The sequence below is a fragment of the Lactuca saligna genome, chromosome 4 (genome assembly GCF_052625555.1).
Source record: "Lactuca saligna cultivar CGN05327 chromosome 4, ASM5262555v1, whole genome shotgun sequence".
In the NCBI taxonomy this organism is placed as follows: domain Eukaryota; kingdom Viridiplantae; phylum Streptophyta; class Magnoliopsida; order Asterales; family Asteraceae; genus Lactuca; species Lactuca saligna.
In genome coordinates, this window is record NC_136420.1 from 115,856,834 (window position 1) to 115,874,157 (window position 17,324).

The following is a 17,324-nucleotide window of genomic DNA, read 5'->3' on the forward strand; positions in this document are numbered from 1 at the left end:
GGTCCATAAACCTACTCAAGATATCTTGGAGGCCAAGGTGTACACCTCCTCAAATTCTATCATACATGACCCAAAAAACGGTCATATAAGGTTTAAAGATTTATTTAATATGCCACATTTTCGACTTTATTTACTTAAAGTATTAAAAAAAAATGATCTTTTAAAATAAATTCGATAAGTTTGTAAGGTTAAAATGTTATTTTCTTAAAAATAAAATAGGATAGAAATTTGTGGGTTTTTTTTCCATTAGCTGCTCTATATTCTGGGGAAAGAATAAATAAATAATAACATAACAAAATAATAACAAAAGATGCCTAAATCTTTCGCCTTTTAGTACAAATAGTCAAAGTCCTTTCAATAAATAAAGTTTGTGACCCCACCAAGCATTTAGAACTCACCAAACCAAATTTCCTGTTTAAATGCTCTTCCCGCTTCTATACTCCATTTCTGTATCCTAATTAGTTACCGTTGTTAGCAACAAAACTCCACTCAATAAATCCAACGTCTTAAACCCACTTCCCAAGTGGAACACTTCCCCCAAAGCCATTATTTTCAAATTCAAACTCCCCTTCTTATTCTTTACCATCTATGGCATCAAACACCTCATTCTTTCCCTTCTGAATCCATTCTTACCCTCTCAAATGTCGAATTCAAACAAGGATCCAATTCCACGACAACCTTCCTACAGTTCCCTCTATCATAATCCCCTTACAGAGCTCAAAAGTGAAGCCAACAATAGCGTTTTGACCCTTCACAATGGTCAAAACAAAGAGAATTCTGAACCAAATAAAGTAAAGACGAACTCGGATCCTGTTGTAGATAAGGAGAATGTGGATTCCAACATAACAATTGGATGTAAGCCTACACCAATCGCAAAATCCCGCTTGAAAGATAGGGCATGGAAACCGTCTTCGTTGCAGCTGTGTATGCAGTTGAACGACCCGATTCCAAACTTCGGTTCAAGTTTCTATGAACCGATTGACTCCGGAAAAAACAATTCCGGTAACATTTGGGATTATTCCGATTCCGAAGCTGCTCCAGCTTCCTCATGGTCTACACTTCCCAACAGGTTCGTGTTTAAGTTCAATTAGGGTATCGATTGAGACTAATTCACTAATTTGTAACATTTTTGTATGTTTGTTTTCAGATCGTTGTTGTGTAGGCCATTGCCGGTGGATATCGGAAGGTGTACTTGTATTATCGTGAAGGAAAAATCTGTTGACGGGATTAATGGCGGAAGTGTATACACTCTGTACACTAATGTATGTAACTTTTTTTACTTTAACTCACGAACCTCTTAATTAGACCACAATGTTGTTGATTTACGCTTAATCACTTCGATTTTTCTTTGAAATTTCATAGGAAGGCCAAGGAAGACAAAATCGGAAACTTGCTGTAGCTCATCATAGACGTCACAACGGAAGATCTGAGTTCATAATTGCTCAGAATACAAAAGGGATATTATGTTGCGCAGATGATAGTTATGTCGGAAGTGTAACTGCAAATCTCATGGGTTCCAAATACCATATCTGGGATCAGGTATTTTTTCTAAAAACTTCACTATAATCATTCCGATTTTGTGTGAATTTTTATGAAATCCAAATCCTTTTTCGTTTTGTTACAGGGTCGACGTCTTAATTCCATGACTAAACACTCTAAACTTCTAGCAGCAGTATCGTAAGCTTCATTGCTATCTTAAACTACGAACATCTTATCTCATAAATTATGTACTAATTTAAAATAAAAAAATTCAAAATAGATTTGTGCCTACGATAGCAACATGGACAGGAAGCTACAGGAGTATGAAAGCGTGGCTTCCTAAACATCAGTCTATGCAACTGAAGAATACAACTCAGGTAAGAAGATAATAGATTAAGTATACCATTTTTAGCAATATATTTACATAATATGAAATTTTGAATTTTAGTATGATTTTGAATTTTTTTTTTTTGTTTTTTTTTTTTTAATTCAGGCTCAGCATATAAATGGATTACCTACTGGTTGGGAAGAGAGAATGGATAGAGTACATCAGCTGTTTTCAAAAGTTCCATGCTACAACAATGTAAAGTTTACATATATAAATATTTGAAAAATCTACCAAATACAAAGACAGTGAATAATTTGAAAGTAGATATTTTAAAAGTAGAAAATCATAAGATCGTAGATATTTTAAAAGTGCAATCTTTTCAAAGAAAATAGGATGTTGCTATCATAATGTAAAGTTTGCATATATAAATTTAGGGTTAAGTGCAAGAATTAGGAACGTAGTTTCTTTTATTTGTTTATTATATGATCCGACTTTCATTTTTTTCATATATGAACATTTGTACCTTGAAAAATCTAACTAGTTATTATATCAATATGATTCATATAAAAAGAAATTTTCACTTCTATAATGCTGTTTATGTTTATTATATAGCATCCTAGTTTCATCCAAATAACAAAGCAATTTTCATCATAATCGGGTAGATTTTTCGAAGTATAATGTTATAGTAGAAGGAAATAGAAGTAGGATCCTATAGTACATAAATAAACAAATAAAGGTAGGTTATTATATTCTTCATTAAGCCCTTAGCTTTAAGAAAATATAAGCATTCATTTGAAAAACTATGTTTTGTTTTTCAGATCACAAAGCAATATGAGTTGGATTTCAGAAATAGGGGAAAATCAGGACTTAAAATCGAGAGTTCAGTCAAGAATTTCCAGTTGACTTTGGAGGTAAGTAAACTTACAAATGTACAAAATGAAACGAAGAAACTGAATAACAAATATTGATTTGTGTTTTTTTATTCTGTGTTTAGAAAAATGGAAAACAAACAATTTTACAACTTGGGAGGGTTGGAAAGTCGAAGTATATGATGGACTACAGGTAAAAACATATCAATATTATTTTAAAACTTTAAATCTTCATTTCAATTTTTGATTACTCAAAAAAGTTTTTATTCATTACAATATTTTTTTTTTTCAGATATCCATTGACCGGTTATCAAGCCTTCAGCATATGTTTGGCTTCTATTGATTCAAAGCTTTGTTGCACGATGTGATGATGATATTATGATCATTTCTTATGAATTATGATGTCACTCATATTTAAATATTTTCCTAAGGCAATTAACTAATTTGTTTATTGCATTTTCAATAATAATAATAATATGTATATTATTATTATTATTAGACGTGGGACAAGGAAATTTTAATTACTTGGTTTGGAAGTAGATTGTTTGAAAAAGAGTCAATGAAATTAGCCCATACTTCCAGTCCAGTTGGCATTTATGTATGCAGCTGAAGTGAATAAGTCAAGTGTCTACTTGCTAGCTACCAGCCGACTACCAAATGTAGGCATTATACAAGACATTAAGTTCTGGTACAGCTTTTCAATCAGTTTGGCAGGGTTGATTATCCATTGAAAATATGTGGTCTCCACAAAAAAAAAAATTAATTTAATTAAATAAAACGGCTCATTTTGTCATTTTTCACTTAAATTTAAAGTAGGCTCTAAATTTGTTGAGTCGAAATTAATGTTTAAACAAAGAAATCAAATAGTTACAAGATGATTAGGGGTTTGGCAACACTAGTATTCTAGTAAGATTAAAATCGCATGTCGTTTTTAATGTTCTTGTTGTAATGGTTTAAATTTTGAACTTGTTAAAGGATGTTTACAACTTTACAAGTGAACCAAAGTAATTATTTATCACTTAAACATAAAATGTTCCTAATAATATTATTCAAAATAAATGCAATATAGTATTACGTCAATCCAAAAATACCTACTTACTGATCCATTTTTAACTTTTTAATTCTTCGATTTCTTACTTTATAGTTTTTTTAGTGTTCATAATTGAATTACTTTATAGTTTTAAAGCATTGCCATTATTCTAGTGGAGGAAGCACGATGTTTTGCATAGAACAAATAAACTAAAAACTAAAACACGAAAAAGATAAAAATTAAATTAATAATAATAATAATAATTACAATAATAATAATAATAATGAAAGAAATTAGACGCCTGCGACATTTTTATTGATTTTCTTTTTTCAGGAAGCAGAAAGAAATATAGAAATAAATGAATGTCTATGCCTCATAAGTATATCTACAGTTACAAATAATTTTTAATCAGATAATTTAAAAAAGAAAAAAGGAAAATGAATTGAACTCTCATCTAAAAAGACGATATCATATCAAGTCAAATAGTAAAACCCTAAGATCATCGATGAAGTTGCTCCGATCGCCACCGCCGTCGCCGCCGTTGAAACTGCAACGATCACTATCTCTATTACGAAAAATCATTATCGATCACCGGTTCAAGCGTCAAGCTCGCATTGGAACATAGGCGCTGCAAATGAATTCAAATCGGCGAACATATTGTCTTCACCTTCTGCATAGCTATTGGATTCCTGAGAGCAATCAAAATACGTCTGTATATCGTCGGGGAAGCTTCGCCGTGGCAGATCTGATTCCGGCGGTGTCGAAGGGGAATCAGCCGCCGAGGTCCTCTCGAGCATTTCCTTAAACTTTGTGGACTGAAATAGTAGCCCTAAGGCGGAGGAAGCAGTATTACCTCCGGTAGAGCCACGTGGTGGCGGAGCTACGCTGGTGGTTGTTTCGCCGGAGCTTGAACTTTCCGGTTGCTGGTTTTGGTTGTTGCTGTTGTTGCAGTAGGAGATTAACCCTGGATCTTGACTGCTAGCGGCGTCTGGTAGCGGATTGAGGTCAAAGTTTGTTTGACTTCCGTTTAAGTTGTTGGGATCTGTTTGGTTGGGTCTTAACCACTTAATGTAACGGCTAAGGTCAAAATTTGTAACGGCGTTAAGTCCTCGGTATTCTATTGCTGCCATGTCGTATGCAGTCGCAGCTTCTTCTTGGGTAGCTAGTGACAATATGACAAAGTTTAAGGGTATATCAGAGATAAATTAAACTACAACAACAACAATACATTTTAGTTAAATTATAATTTTGATCCTTCATTATAGATGCTTTTCGTAATTGTGGTCCAAAACGTTTTTTTGTCATGTTGCAAGTACAATTCTCTTCGTCTGTGAATATAACGTACTTTTGTAATTTTGGTGCTAAAAATATAATCTTTTTTTTTTTTTTGAAAGAGGACCAAAATTATAAAAAAATGTACTTATAGTTTTAAATTCTAACCTATAGAAGAATCATATTTTTAGTCGATTTATATTTGATAAATATATTTAAAATCGACAACTAATGTAGTCTTTTTACGACTTCTAATCAAATAAAACCAAAGAGAATCCACTTTAGTTAATAGGGTTTACTATTTTGTTAATATAAGTTTCAAAATACTACTTTTATATATATATCATTTTCAGATAAATATTACCCTCACGTTACCATATAAGTGATTTATATAAATAACTTTTATATTAGAATTCACTTCGTTTTTAGAGACTTTTTACGTTTTACATGAATTATTCTAATAATGAAAAATAATTAATTATCAAAATAAATTCTGTTAATCTAAAGATCCCAATTGACTAAAAGAAAAGAAAAAAAATCTTACAAGTATTAATCTTTTTATAGGTCCCTTGCACCGACTAAAAGGTTAGCTTATTCGCTCAACCAACATAAATTTGGCACTTCGTATTCGTTTTACTTTAAATAACAAATTTGCATTTAACAAAACAATAAATTACTTATTTTTGTCATGAATAATTTTTGTACTTATTATACATTCGGTATCTAAAGGCTAAACCATTTGATTTTGTGTAGAAAGTTGAACTTATTAGTATCAATTTAGAAATATTGGCCTAAAATGTGGAAGCATACGTGCGATAAGAGATAAAGGGATTTTGGTTGAGCAACAATATTTGGTGGTATTGAATTCAAACTCATATGTGCATGAAATATTTGGTGGACAGTTGGGACCATGGAGTTGACAAATTTATTTCAAAACTAACTTTTAATTTTTCTTAATGTCACTAACTTAGCAGTTGAAGGTTGCTCATCTATCAACCAACTACATCTACTTTTATTAATCTTTTAATTTACATTAAACTATAATTTAAAAAACATCAAAAAAAAAAAAAACATTACGAATAAGAAATACGAACCTAAAACACAACATCGTTTCAAATTAAAAAAGAAAATAACAAAAAAGCTAGTTTGAGTCTGGTTTCAGACGGTTACATACTGTATATAGCCGTCAGTTATATTCCGAATCGAAATATAACTGTCTTCCGATTTTTATTTTTATTTTTATTTATTTTCAATCTATTTTGAGTCTGGTTTCATACGGCTACATATTATATATAGCCGTCAGTTATATTTTGTATGAGAATATAACTGTAAAATTTTTATTTCTATTTCTATTGATTTTCAATCTATTTGTATTCTTTGAAACATTTAAAAACTATATTATAAGTTCATAAAAATTGATTATAAATTATTTATTGCTTATGTGTATATGTGTGTATAATTTTTTATTTTTTAGGTTGAGGTCATTATTTTATTCAAAAGGCCCTTTTCTTTTGATGGAGATGTTTAGTGGTAATAACAAAAATAATGACTACTACTTTCATTGTTTTACTTCCAAAAGCAAACTCTTTCATTTGTTTTATGGTTTTGTAGTTTTCACTTGTACGTATGCAAGTTTTGATTTAATTTAATGACAATAATGAAAAGATTAATAAAAAAAATAAAGTTACAATCGATGAAAATAAATATAAATATTTACCGTATGTTCCAAGATAAAGATATTTGTTGCCAAAAACCCGTCCAATTCGAGCCTCCCATCTACCATTATGATGGTGCCTACATATTAAAGTACCATGATAAAATTATGTCAAATTTATAGACAAACATTATAATAATTTTACTATTTCAAAATCAAAAGGACAAAAATAATACCACATTTGTTGCAAAAATACCTTGCTACACCTCTGTATTTTGAAACTCCTCGTGAAAAACCGCTACTTTTTCTATTAAAAAGAAAAATAATATATATTATTAGAAAAATAATAAACGAAAACGCAAAATATATGACAAAAAATGATAATTATTACCTTCTTAAAGATCCAATATACTCCTCTTTTGACAAACTATCCATTTCTCGAAGCTCCTCTTCGTATGTTGGGAGCTGGTATTTATTGAATGGTGTAATTATAAATAATTAGGAAATTAAATTCAATTAAATGGAATAAATTTTAAATTGAAATGGGTAAAAATATTACTGGAAAATTGAGGATGGTGTCTTGTCCCCAATACTTCAATGCTGCCAAGTCATATGCATGTGCGGCGGCTTTTTCATCGTCGTAGGCCCCTAAATTTATATCACGAATTTGGATAAGTTTTGCTATGAATGTTGAAATTTTTTTGAATTCAAAGAACCAATTTCCCACTTTTTATAATATAATTTATTCATAACAGTAATGAAATTGGAAGGATATACATGAATGATATTTATATTTATGTGAATATGTGAATGCGAACCTTACCTAGATATACTGTAGGAATCGCCACCATTTTCATGAAAAATCAATCCAAAACGAAATTCGAATTAGGAATTTGAATAGAAGAATCGAAGAAACGAACTGGAACCAGGAATTGATAATAATTACAAATTTGAGAAGAAAGAAATGAAAACCTTGTCGTCCTTTTTTGTTTTGTGATTCATTCCAACAATTCTTATCCCACAAATGAGCTTCATATCGACCAGTCCATCGATGCCTTCACATGTCGAATGAAATGAAATCAAATTCACTCTCTAAACGACTCAAAACCTTCCAGATTGAAGAAAAGCGTACCTCGTGACGCCTCTGTATATCGAGCTTCGTTGCGGAGGTGAATCTCTCTGAACAGTCTTACGAGTTCTCTTAGCCTTGCTAATTACAGGCTTTTTATCGTTAGTGTCGTTTGACGACGCATTCTTTTTCTGTGAGATCTTCGCCATTGAACTTCAGTTCTATCGGAGAAACGAGGATAATTATACACAGAGAACAGAAGAGTAGAAAGCGAAAGAGAGAGAAATGAAGAAAGGAGACTGGGTCATCTCTCATACATACATCATCCAATGAGAGAATTGGGCATATAAAAGGAATTGATGTGAGAGAGAGAGAGAGAAAAGTTAATAAATAAGAGGGGTTTTGGAAGTGAGTGTGGTTTGGCAAAATCGGTGAGAGCCGGCAGAGAGATTAATGGAGGGAGGAGAGGAGAGATTAGAGACGATGGCCGTCTGTAATCGGCTATGAGCGAATTGTATTTCAGTTTCGTGATCTGTTTTTGTGTTTTGTGTTGTTTTCACTTTGATTGGATTTTGGGGATTGGGATTTGTGAGGTTTTACTTTGGGTTTATTCTAATTGTTATGTTATTGGTGCCCTAATTTTATGTTTCTTTTGATTTTGATTTATAGGCCCAGTTAAAAGTCATTATTGGACTGTCATTACGGCTTTAAGTTAATGTTTTTTTTTTTTTATATATTTTTTAATTTTTAATTATTTAATATAATAATTTCTTCTATTTTTATTTTTCAATTTAAGTATAATGATAAAAAAATAAAAAATAATTCAACAAATAGTTAAAAAAAAGTTATAAGTTAGAACGAATTTGTCAATTTGTGAAAAGTGTCTTAGATAAAATCAAAGTGTCTTGGACAATCATCATTCAGATATTTAAATTTTGAATCAAAGTTTATTTGTATATAATAATTTTTTTTCAAACAAAATAATTTGTGTTTTAGAATACTTTATGTCATAACTTATAAACTATAAATTATTAATTATGGAGAAAACTCAATGTAAAAATCAATTTGATTTTCACTGAAACCAAACTAATATTGTGGATTAATATATATATATATTTTTTATATTTATGTTAAATATCGGAGGAAACCTCAATTGTTTTACTTCCATGAATTACAATGTCATCACTTCTTGTACTCATCGGTTAATGTTATGAAATATAGAAACCAATATTTAATATTTATAAATAGGGACGATAGTTTGTATCAAATACTGATCTCATATTGGTACTATGTCAAAACAGGTATCGAACTGTATCGAATTTAATATAGAACTGTATTAAGTATTTCAAATTTACGAATTTTAAGATACGGTATCGGTACTGGTACCGAAAACCGGTTTATTTGAATCAAAGTTTATTTGTATATAATAATTTTTTTTCAAGCAAAATAATTTGTGTTTTATAATACTTTATGTTATAACTTATAAACTATAAATTATTAATTATGGAGAAAACTCAATGTAAAAATCAATTTGATTTTCACTGAAACCAAACTAATATTGTGGATTAATATATATATTTTTTATATTTATGTTAAATATAAGAGGAAACCTCAATTGTTTTACTTCCATAAATTACAATGTCATCACTTCTTGTATTTATCGGTTAATGTTATGAAAGATAGAAACCAATATTTTATATTTATAAATAGAGATGATAGTTTGTATCAAATACTGATCTCGTATTGGTACCGTGTCGAAACCGGTATCGAACTGTACTGAATTTAATATAGGATTGTACTTGGTATTTCAAATTTACGAATTTCAGGATTCGGTACCGGTACTGGTATTGAAAACCGGTACCATTCTCGGTAACGATACCGGTAATGCTAATTCAGTAAGATACTCAAGATTGACTCTCGATCAAATTTGATATTCAGAAACTCAGGAACGGTACCGGTTCCATCCAACATTCATTTCTATATAATAATATTATTTTAATTTCTAATTTTGGGTATAGTGATAACAAGTTTTTTTAAGCTATATTGAATTCTTGCACATTGTAGGGTTGCACTATTTCCACATTAAAAAAAATCTATAATCGAGTTTTTAAGACGTTGTACTTATAAATGTCCCAACTTTTAAAGCCATACTTGAGTGACAATTTTGTTATGTCTCATATTTTAGAAAATTGAGTAATCCATTTTATAATTTTTAATAATGTTATTTTTTTTTAAAAATAACTAATTTTAAAAAAAAAATCATTTTGTACGGAATGAGTTATTTTGGACTCGTATATCGTAATCTATAATTGCGTATAAGATCCGACCCGGTAATATAGTCTCATTTATAAATACCATTTTGAATTCATTTCGGAGTATATTTTGAACAACATTTTGAACACCAATCCAACCACAAATATCTTCTTCTAGCGATGCATAAATTCATTTTTAATATGTAAGTTTCTATTATAATTATAATTATGTTTTTAATTTAGATTATATGTTAGAAAGTAGATAATATATGTAGTTATATGGGTATTATTTGTTTTTCTATGTTTTTAGTTGTTTTTAAGCAATTATAAGATTACATGTGGTTACATGTGTACAATAGATCAATAAATCTTAAAAATATTTTAATTCTGACTTGTCCAGAATCATTCTGGAATACGTAAAACACGTTCGAAATGCATAGAAATTCATTGTCAATTTGGATTCATTTGTTTAGATCAGATCAAATTGTTTCATCCAAAAAAATTGTTTCATCAAAAAGAAACTCAATGTCTTATAATCCTTTATAGTTTTTTTTTTTCTTAACTATAGCATATTTACCATTTCTTTTTTTTTTCTTAACTATAGCATAAAAACCAGAAGGGTATTTCCATCGATACGGCCAAGATAAAGGTTGTGATGTAGTGGGAGGTTTTGAGATTTGGAGTTTTTTGGTCTAGCGGGTTACTATCGGAGATTCATCTAGAATTTCTCCAAGATCGTTGTTCCTTTGACCCGACCGACCAAGAAGTCAGTGATATTCCGCTGGGGACCTGAGCAACAGACAACCTTCGAGACTCTCAGATGTGCGAGCCACCAGTTCTGACATTACTGGTGGGCGTTGATGACTTCGTGGTTTACTGTGACACTTCGATTACGGGCATGGGTGCAGTGTTGATGCAGTGGGGCCACGTGATAGCATACGCTTCGAGGCAGTTGAAGCCTCACAAGGCGAACTACCCGACACACGATTTGTAACTGGGGTGTAACACCCAAAGTTTGGAAGGCCAAGAAAGGAAAGAAAACCCTAATTTTAAGGGCGACTCGGCGGGTCCAAGGATGAACTCGGCGAGTCCGAGCGGGATCCGGGTCGAGGAGTAAGTGACCGACTCGGCGAGTCGGGAAAGGGGACTCAACGAGTTTGGTCTGTGCGAGGAAAACCCTAAAATCGGGACTTGGAGCCTATTTAAACGCCTCATGCTCTCCCCTAAGGTTCCTTTACTACCTCTTTCACCCAGAACATCAAACCATAGCTGCCACATCCATTGATTGAGCCATTTGTTGCCTTGGAATGTGCATTGAAGCTTGGAGAAAGAAGAAGGAACTTGGAGGAGCAAGAAAGGACTATAGATCTGGGATTGTGAGTTCATTCTGAGCATTTGGAGGTAATAAACTAGTTCTTGGACCCTTTTTGCACCTAGATCTATGTGTTGTTGTTGGGGTTTTTTTAGCCATAATGTTATTCTTTCAAGTTAGAAGCCAGATCTGAAGTTGCTACTTCAGATCTAAGTATATTATGGTCTTGAGAAGCATAAAGTAGCAGCCCTTGAGTTGATTATGGAGCCTCTTTGCCTTAAACCCTAGTTCATGGTGTATTTTGCCTAGATCTCCTTCCCTACACGTAAAGTTTGCAACTTTACGTGAGGAATAGGCTTGGGAAGGGTAGATCTACAATTTGGAGTCCATGCATGATTCAAAAGTCCTCTGCATGTAAAGAGATATGAATGGACTCGGTGAGTCCTTTGAGTGGACTCGGCGAGTAGCATGAAGGTGAGGAGCAACTCGACGAGTGGGATGAACAGCTCGTCGAGTCAGATGAAGATTGCCTTGTACTCGGTGAGTCTGTTCTTGGACTCGGCGAGTCAGGTTGCGAAACCCCAAACCCTTCAAGTTGAGACTCGAATCAGTGAGTCAGATGGAGACTCGGTGAGTTGGACAGACCAAGACTCAGAAATCGGTAGACTCGGCACGTCATGGACTGACTCGGCGAGTCGACATGCGAAAAGAAGGATTCTAAAATTATGAACTCGGCGAGTCAGTAGGGTGACTCGGCGAGTAGGGTTGACCTTGACCAGGACTTTGACTTGGACCAGGGTTGACTTGGTTGTCTTTCGGGGGTTAGTTAGACTCAGTGTTGCATTGATATTGGTAGTTCAGGGAGCAAGGGGAGCAGCAGTTCAGTGAGTTGCCGGGTAGCAGCTAGTGAGTTCATCAGCAAGTTCAGCTAGTGCAGGTGAGTTACCTTCCAGTAGCGGTGGGTCTACGGCCAAAATGCCAGCCCACCAGTAGGAGTTGTATGATGGATGATTGTCTCTGTGATATTTATCTAAGGTTGCTACTACCTATGATATGTTTATGTGCTAGTATGATATGATGCTATGTGTTAGTGACAGTAGGGGGAGATAGTCCCCAGATTACCGGTCGATAGGGCCGAAGGGGCGATCATGCCCGACCATGCTAGATAGATTATGAGATATATGTGTTATGTGGTAGTAGTAGGGGGTGAAATAGTCCTCAGTATCCGGTCGAGAGGACCGAAGGGGGAGACCAGCACCCAGATATGCTAGTTAGTATCCGGTCGAGAGGACCGAAGGGGGAGACCAGCACCCAGATATGCTAGTCAGTATCCATTCGAGTGGACCGAAGGGGGAGACCAGCACCCATATATGCTAGTCAGTATCCGGTCGAAAGGACCGAAGGGGGAGACCAGCACCCAGATATGCTAGTCAATATCCGGTCGAGAGGACCGAAGGGGAGGCAAGCTCCCAGTTATGCTAGACAGTATTCGGTCGAGAGGACCGAAGGGGTAGTTCGGGCACCCAGATATGCCTGACGATATATGCTTGTTATGTGATTGCATGGTATGTGGTAGGTTGGGGGAACTCACTAAGCTTCGTGCTTACAGTTTTCAGTTTGGTTTCAGGTACCTCTTCTTCAAAGGGGAAGGAGTTGGCGCGGTAGCGACCCATCACACACATGCTTCATATTCCACATCATGAGAACTTCCTGGGGATTTGTACTCTGACATTATTATGTTTATTGAAAATTTTTCCAGACATGCGATATCTTATTAAAATACTTTGTTCAGTAAATGTTTTAATTCAAATGTTTTGTTAAAAATATGTTTTCAAAAAAGAAAATTTTGGCTCGTATTTTGGGGTGTTACAAGTTGGTATCAGAGCCCTGGTTTGAGGGATTCGGACACACCTTCGGGGGTGTTTGAACTCAAATCGAGGGATTAAAAGATTTTGGAAAGAGAAAATGTTTTCTAAAAGGCTAAGTAAAGGGTTTTAAGAAAGAACAAAGTGTGTGATGTGCGCGACTAGCCGAGCTCAAGTAAGTACCCCAAAATACCCATACAAGTCTATGTTTTGATTATCAGTTAATAGAACAGCATGCTAGATTAGGACTAAGGATCTAGGGAGGATGCCTTATGTGCCTGTTATATGTGCTTTTGATCTGCATGATAGTGCTGATTAGACGGTAGTAGGATAGTCTGTTTAGGTTATGCCTGAGTTTATGAGTTGTGTTGCATGCTAGTTCAGATTATTGGTATGATATTACGATTGCTTGAGTATGTTATGGTTAGACTTTTCCCTTTGTCTGAATGTTGCTTGCTTTGTGAATAGTGGGATTCTGTGTGATGGGAGTTAGCCATTAGGTGGATACGCCACGTCACATGTGATCAGGGTTGAATAATCTCAGAGTGTTGGATTTGGTCCTATTGCGCAGCTCTTGTTTGAGTCCAACCGTTGTAAGGACGAGTCTTTTACTTGAAGGATTATTTGAGCCTTGTCATATGTGATGGTATCCAGGTGATGGCTAGTTGGCATCACAAGGAGACCTTCAGCAGCTGCGGACTGGTTTGAGTTGAGTCAGAGGTTTCCCTAGGGTAAGCCTAGGATGAGGTAGTGCTGGGAGTAGTGGTAGTAGGAAAAGGGACCTGGTGGAGTCGAAGCAGTTCTTGAGGAAAGTACAGATAGATGTGGAAGGTAGTATGGGCCCGTACTACTGAAAGCAGAGGATCCGTACTCGATTCGGGAAAGGCCGAGACAAGACTGGGAACCTGGTAGTGAGTATGTTTGGTCTCGCAGCAGTGAGGAGTATTCTGATAATGGTTATGTTATATGTTTCAGCATGTGACATTGCAAGAGAGACCAGTGGGCGGGTCAGGCACCGAAGAGGGATCAGGCTCGGGTTCAGGGGCTGAGCAGCTTGAGGAGCGGATGAGAGAATTGATATCAGCTGAGGTTACGCACAATATTCTAGCTTAGACTCCTTTGATATTTGGCACGGTCAAGGAGGGTATATTGGAGATTTTAGATGAGAGGCTGGGAGCCTTCCATACTGAGATGATGGCATTGATGGGAGCGCGTACCTTGACATTTCGGGAGTTCAGGGCTTGCGGGGCACCAGATATCATAGGGCTAGGGACCCCATCGCTAGTAGCAGATGGTTGGCTGATGTTGCCAACGCGTTCCGTACGAGCCGTTGTCCTAAGGAGGACAAGGCCAGACTCACTTCCTGTCTTCTGAACGACAAAGCGAGGGATTGGTGGGAAGAGATTGGGCATTCCTTAGGTGATGATTCCGCGTTGGACGCGATGACTTGGAGTGATTTCTCAACTAGGTTCCGGGCGGAGTTTTCGCCAATTATTGAGGTGCAGCAGTTGGCCCGGGAGTTTCAAGATTTGTTGCAGACCACTGAGACTGTGGCGGAGATCACCGCCAAGTTCAGGGAGAGGGCCCTTCTTGTTCCGCAGTATGTCGCGGATGAGGAGATGAAGAAGGCCCGATATCACGAGATGCTGAGGGATGACATCAGGGAGTTCGTGAGCAGGTCCGGTTGTAAGACGCTGGAAGATATGATTTCTCGGACTAGGGAGAGGGAAATTGATTTGGAGCAGCTCCGGAAGAGGAAGTCGGATGAGGTTCAGGTAGCCGCGAGTTCGGGCAAAAGGCCCAAGGGATCGGATTCGAGATCGAGGGATTATTAGTACCGCAGTCGATGCGGAAAGTGTGGCAGGGCGCACGGGGGCGCGCGCAGGAGTGGTAGTGGTGGTGAGTCTGGCTGCTTCAAGTGCGGTCGGACTGGTCATTTTAGCAGGGATTGTACTGTTACCACCACTCAGGGATCAGACTCGATATGTTTTCACTGCAATCAGCGGGGCCACAAGAATTCCCAGTGCCCCGGTTTGTTTTCAGCAGGACGGGTGATGGCACTTGCCCCTGTAACCTTGAGGATCACAGACGGCCGTCAGGGCCATGTAGAGGCGCTTGCAGTACGAGGCAGGGCTTTTCAGATGGCTACCTTGGAGACGCGAACAACACCGGATGTTGCAGGTATGTGAGTTCTGTCTTCAGTTCTTTTATTTGTGCATGATTATATTGTTATGGTTCTGCATCATTATTGGTATGAGTATTTTTTTTGAGCGGTTTGATTGTGATCGAGTTATATGCCATCTGCATACCTTGGATATTTGAATGGTAGTTAGGGGATGTGCCTTATTGAGGGAGGTTGCTTAGGATGCAGTAACTGTAGCATGCCTTGGAGGGACTTGGTATGTCTCACTAGTTTAGAGCCGTATAAGCTTTAGAAATGGACAAGTTAGATCCCTAGCTATGGTAAGCTTAGGATTCCTCAGCATATTGATTATGGAATGGTAGCAAGGATTGGGATTTCTTTTCGAGCATTGAGCAGCAAGGGTTAAGCAGGATCGAAGTGGGGGAGAATCCTCCGAGTGTACAAGGGTAAGAGCACGCAAATCCAGAACGAGTACGCGATTTCTGAGAAGGAAAAGAGGTAGTTCAACGTTTGATGGATTGAGTAGTTCAGGGTTGGGAGTTTGAGAAACTCCCCATTAGTTCGTGCGTGTAATGGTGATGGTGAGTATGTGGTTCGGAATTCAGGTTGAAGGATCGCCTGTAGGACTCGTGTGAGTCGGAATGAAGATCTTGAGGACAGATAGCATGGGATGCTTTCGTGTTAGTAGACAGTGGCAGAGGCAGCATGTAGAGCATGGAAGAGCGGCGGGAGAACCTTAACTTTCTTCAGCAACAGTCAGTGGTGGAAGGTGTTGTAAGACTACGGGGCAGCCGTAGCATTCACTAGCAGTCAGTGGTGGAAAGTGTTGTAAGACTACGGGGCAACCGTGGCATTCACTAGCAGTCAGTAGTGGAAAGTGTTGTCAGACTACGGGGCAGCCGTAACATTTACTAGCAGACAGCGAAAGAAGGTGATGTAAGACTGCGGGTAAGCCGCAGCATTCCATAGTAGCTTCGTTGGCGGAGTCGGGGCGAGGCCAGGGCCGGTCCTAATGGTGGGCAACCCGGGCGACCACCCAGGGCCCACGTCTCCAAGGGGCCCAAAATTTATGGGTTATGTAGTATATATATATATATATATATATATATATATATATATATATATATATATATATATATATAATTATTACCTAAATGATTTTCAGGATCTAAAGTTGTTTAAACTCAAACTAGCTCAAAACATAAACAATTTGGATTGATTATTATTGCTAATTGAACGTGTTTATAGTGAAAAATAAATGATATTTTTTTGAATCTTTATTATATTTGTCTTTAAGGGGTCATTTTTTTTCTTTTCGCCCCGAGCCCCATATACGTTTGGACCGGCCCTGGGTGAGACCCTTATCTCCTAGCATTCAGATAGGGATCAGGAATGAGTAATGGATGAGAATGATGAGAAGTTTTCCTGTATAGCCTTGAGAGGTGAGACCTTGGGAGAGGCCATTCTAGGATATATTTGGGTGAGACCCGTATGAGAATAAGCAGTGTAGGTGAGACCTGAGAGCAGGGATGCTCAGTAGTATGGTTGGGTGAGACCCGTGGGCGAGGCCCTTGCGAGAGTAGTTAGGTAAGCGAGACTAGAAGGATAGGGGCGGGTGAGACCCGTGGGCGAGGCCCGTGAGTTTTAGCAGCACAGGTGGGACCTGGTAGGGATCTTAGTGTCTAGATAGGGGATCGGGGATCCCGGGAAATGGTAGTGCCAGCATGGTAGAATAGACTGAGCAGTATAGGTGGTTGAAGTTTCTTCGAATGTCGCCGAGAGCGACTAGTGGTTGTGTTGGGCCAGCAATTGGTGGGAGCCGGTAGTCCATATATTGATAGGTTGGTAGGGACCAGGGTGATATCAGTTCATCCGGAAGCCATATAAGGAATAGTAGAATTTCCATTCAGTAGCAGTGCGAGTATGCAGCGTATGGTGGAATTCAGTTAGTCGATCGTGGGGTGCTCGACACCAAATGATAGTAGAAAGAATGCCCAGTGGATACTGGCGATGATGATCCGTACTGGGAGTAGCGGGAATAATAGATTTGG

At 36.7% G+C, this 17,324-nt stretch overlaps 2 protein-coding genes across 2 annotated transcripts; one reads left to right on the forward strand and one right to left on the reverse strand.

The window, feature by feature from the left end:
• The first annotated feature begins 465 nt into the window (after nucleotides 1-465).
• Nucleotides 466-3,249, forward strand: TLP8 (tubby like protein 8). The gene is made up of 9 exons (XM_078991117.1): nucleotides 466-1,069; nucleotides 1,148-1,262; nucleotides 1,363-1,539; nucleotides 1,625-1,677; nucleotides 1,760-1,856; nucleotides 1,973-2,062; nucleotides 2,626-2,718; nucleotides 2,802-2,869; nucleotides 2,969-3,249. Exons 1-9 carry the CDS (start codon nucleotides 642-644, stop codon nucleotides 3,042-3,044), a joined length of 1,197 nt encoding a protein of 398 aa, XP_078847243.1. The 5' UTR covers nucleotides 466-641; the 3' UTR covers nucleotides 3,045-3,249.
• Nucleotides 3,250-3,990: 741 nt separating this feature from the next.
• ADAP (ARIA-interacting double AP2 domain protein) lies at nucleotides 3,991-8,294 on the reverse strand. Its single transcript, XM_078991118.1, has 8 exons — nucleotides 7,765-8,294; nucleotides 7,605-7,687; nucleotides 7,456-7,464; nucleotides 7,192-7,280; nucleotides 7,024-7,097; nucleotides 6,889-6,939; nucleotides 6,696-6,772; nucleotides 3,991-4,868 (listed from the first exon to the last, which is right to left on the reverse strand). Exons 1-8 carry the CDS (start codon nucleotides 7,908-7,910, stop codon nucleotides 4,303-4,305), a joined length of 1,095 nt encoding a protein of 364 aa, XP_078847244.1. The 5' UTR covers nucleotides 7,911-8,294; the 3' UTR covers nucleotides 3,991-4,302.
• Nucleotides 8,295-17,324: the final 9,030 nt, after the last annotated feature.

What these genes read in the sequence shown, in the direction of transcription:
- TLP8 (XM_078991117.1), top strand. Translation starts at nt 642, where the DNA reads ATGTCGAATTCAAACAAGGATCCAATTCCACGACAACCTTCCTACAGT. An exon ending in AAACTTCTAGCAGCAGTATC is followed by an intron (nt 1,678 to 1,759) that starts GTAAGCTTCATT and finishes AATTCAAAATAG; the next exon opens with ATTTGTGCCTACGATAGCAA. An exon ending in AACTGAAGAATACAACTCAG is followed by an intron (nt 1,857 to 1,972) that starts GTAAGAAGATAA and finishes TTTTTAATTCAG; the next exon opens with GCTCAGCATATAAATGGATT.
- ADAP (XM_078991118.1), bottom strand. Translation starts at nt 7,910, where the DNA reads ATGGCGAAGATCTCACAGAAAAAGAATGCGTCGTCAAACGACACTAAC. An exon ending in AAATACAGAGGTGTAGCAAG is followed by an intron (nt 6,773 to 6,888) that starts GTATTTTTGCAA and finishes TTTAATATGTAG; the next exon opens with GCACCATCATAATGGTAGAT. An exon ending in TCTTTATCTTGGAACATACG is followed by an intron (nt 4,869 to 6,695) that starts GTAAATATTTAT and finishes TATTGTCACTAG; the next exon opens with CTACCCAAGAAGAAGCTGCG.